A 2,310-nucleotide genomic window follows, 5' to 3' on the forward strand; every position below is an offset into this window, starting at 1 on the left:
CCGCCCGGGACTACCGCCTGCCCGGCCCGGGGCCTCGGCTCCTCCCCGCCCCGGCCCATGCCCCTGCACTGCGGCCCTTAGGGAGCCTGTGGGGTCCCAACCCGCAATCACGCCATGTGGTGGCCTTATGACGTCACGTTTTGCCATATTACATCACTCTAACACAGCACAAGCCTGGTACCCAAACGTGTGAGGGCAAAGTGAAGGCATGATGTCATTGCAGTAGCGCGTGGTGGCATCACCCTATCAGGAGAACTCGCTTCATGTTGTCATTGTGTGGGGGGGGGCAGGCTTTGCCCTCACATAAGAAGGGGTTTTAAACCCGAAAGCTTGCTAAATAGTGTTTTCCTAACTATTGGAGTTGGTCTAATAAAAGATTTCAGATTCACCCGAAGAACCGTGTCTGCCTGGCTCAGTGCAGGCACTTATGACCATCTATCAATTATAGATGAGTAATATAGCTGCATTCATGTATTTATATTGTAAATAGCAATCATATTGATTTGGAAGGACTGCTTTGAGGTGACTGCTGGATTTGTTGAACGGTTCTTGGCTGAAGTCTTCTCAGGAGCCCTGGCTGCAGGTTTTCCTGGGCTCTTGTCTGCTTTCTTAAAGAAAGTGTCCAAGGAAGTTTGGACAGATGTTCTCCAGGGAGATGGGTGACGCAGCGAACTTGGCGTCAGATCAAGCGTCGTAGACAAAACTGACGTCAGAAAGTCATTACGGTGCTGATTTATACATGTCGTAAGTGCCATTTGTTGCAACTCAAAACATCTTAAGGACTGCCTGTACTGTCTGCACTGTGTTTTCTCAACGACTGAGCGCTTGAACTGATCCTGCCCCAGACCCTGCTCAGGCTTGAGAACAAAGTACAATTTGATCCTTGCTGAGTATATAGGAGGTGAGAGAGACTATTCCTCTGTTCTGGGAAAATAATGCATGATAATTCCATATACACCAAAACCAGCAGCGGAAGATTCTTTGAACCAAAAAGTGAGTGAATCCTGTTATCTCCAATGCCTTGATGAAGGGAGTTTGTGCCTGAAAGCTTGCAATTAAAGAATTTTTTTTTTGCAAAAATCCTGTTGGTCTAATAAAAAAAAAATCACCTCTACTACAAGCCCTGATTCCTGTGTGTTCTGGCACTGGGGATGGCAAGTGAATTTCAGAAAGGAACCAAAGCCTTCCCTAGTGCTATTAATGGAGGAAAAACTGGGGGCAACACAGTGAAACTATGACCCAGAGGGTGCAGTTCCACGCGGTCCCATCTGAACTGAATCGTTCCAGTGTAAAAACTGCCTTCTCCATAGTGCAAATCCCAGTAGCCTCCATTAGATGTCCTTCAACTGCTCTCTATGGGTGTCATTTGAAGAATGACTATCTCCAGGAAACAGCAGACCTCCATGTTGTGTCCTAAAACCTACTTAACCAAATGGATCCCGATGAAAAACGTGAAGGAGGGTTGGGTCGTTTCCAGCTTTTTTTTTTTTTTTAAATGAAAATATATCTATTTCCAGCTAAGCCTTTCTATCCACCAACCATATTTAAGACCTTCAGCTCAGTCGTGTCCTCCTTAGGATCCCCCAGTTCCTTATCACTATCAAGTAGGAAACCTGTGTTTCTTTGTGGCGTGCTCTGGGCTGGTAGGAGCTGGCCAAAGAACCGGGATTTGGGCTGTTTGGGTCGGAGGATTCATCCCGTCTAAACTAGGGGCAGGCAATTATTTTGGGCGGAGGGCCGCTTACTGAGTTTTGGCAAGCCATCGAGGGCTGCATGACAGGCAGTGAGGGGCAGATAAATATTAATTTTCTAACTTTTTTAGGGGCTCCGCGGGCCGGATAGAATAGCCTGGTGGGCCACATCTGGCCCGCGGGCTGCATTTTGCCCACCCCTGGTCTAAGCGACATCACCAAAGACCTAAAAAACCTTTCTAGTGCCTCTTCCAGCGACCCAAGGGAGCGCAGTGGGACCCTCTCCCCCCGCCTCAATCCCAATCTGTCTTCTCAGGACAGGCCAGGAACAAGGAGCAGTGGGCATCAACCTGCTCCCAAGGCCCTAAAAAATAGCCAAGTCCTGCCCTCCACACCTTGCCCTGTGCCCCTGCCAGCTGCCCGTGCCTAGGAGTCCCCCAGGCAGTAGGAAGGGCTGCAGGAAGAACCCGGGGGCGGGGCCAGGTTTCCCGCCGGAGCCTGTATCTGGGGGCGCCGGCGTGGGGCCGGGTTTCCCGCCGGAGCGCTTATCTCGGGCGCCGGCGCGGGGCAGCAGGAAGTCACCATGTCGAGTCTGCACAAGAGCAGGTGGGGCCGGCTC

The 2,310-nt window shown here is 50.6% G+C and overlaps 1 protein-coding gene across 1 annotated transcript in view; it reads left to right on the forward strand.

Moving 5' to 3' along the window:
- The first annotated feature begins 579 nt into the window (after nt 1–579).
- TBC1D13 (TBC1 domain family member 13) overlaps nt 580–2,310 on the forward strand; it is a 16,527-nt gene continuing 14,796 nt past the window's right edge. The window contains exon 1 of the mRNA XM_006024333.3: nt 580–2,297. Coding sequence (XP_006024395.1) covers nt 2,275–2,297 — 23 coding nt within the window. The 5' untranslated portion in view covers nt 580–2,274. The remainder of the gene's footprint in view (nt 2,298–2,310) is intronic.

Source organism: Alligator sinensis, unplaced genomic scaffold (assembly GCF_000455745.1).
Source record: "Alligator sinensis unplaced genomic scaffold, ASM45574v1 scaffold388_2, whole genome shotgun sequence".
In the NCBI taxonomy this organism is placed as follows: Eukaryota; Metazoa; Chordata; order Crocodylia; family Alligatoridae; genus Alligator; species Alligator sinensis.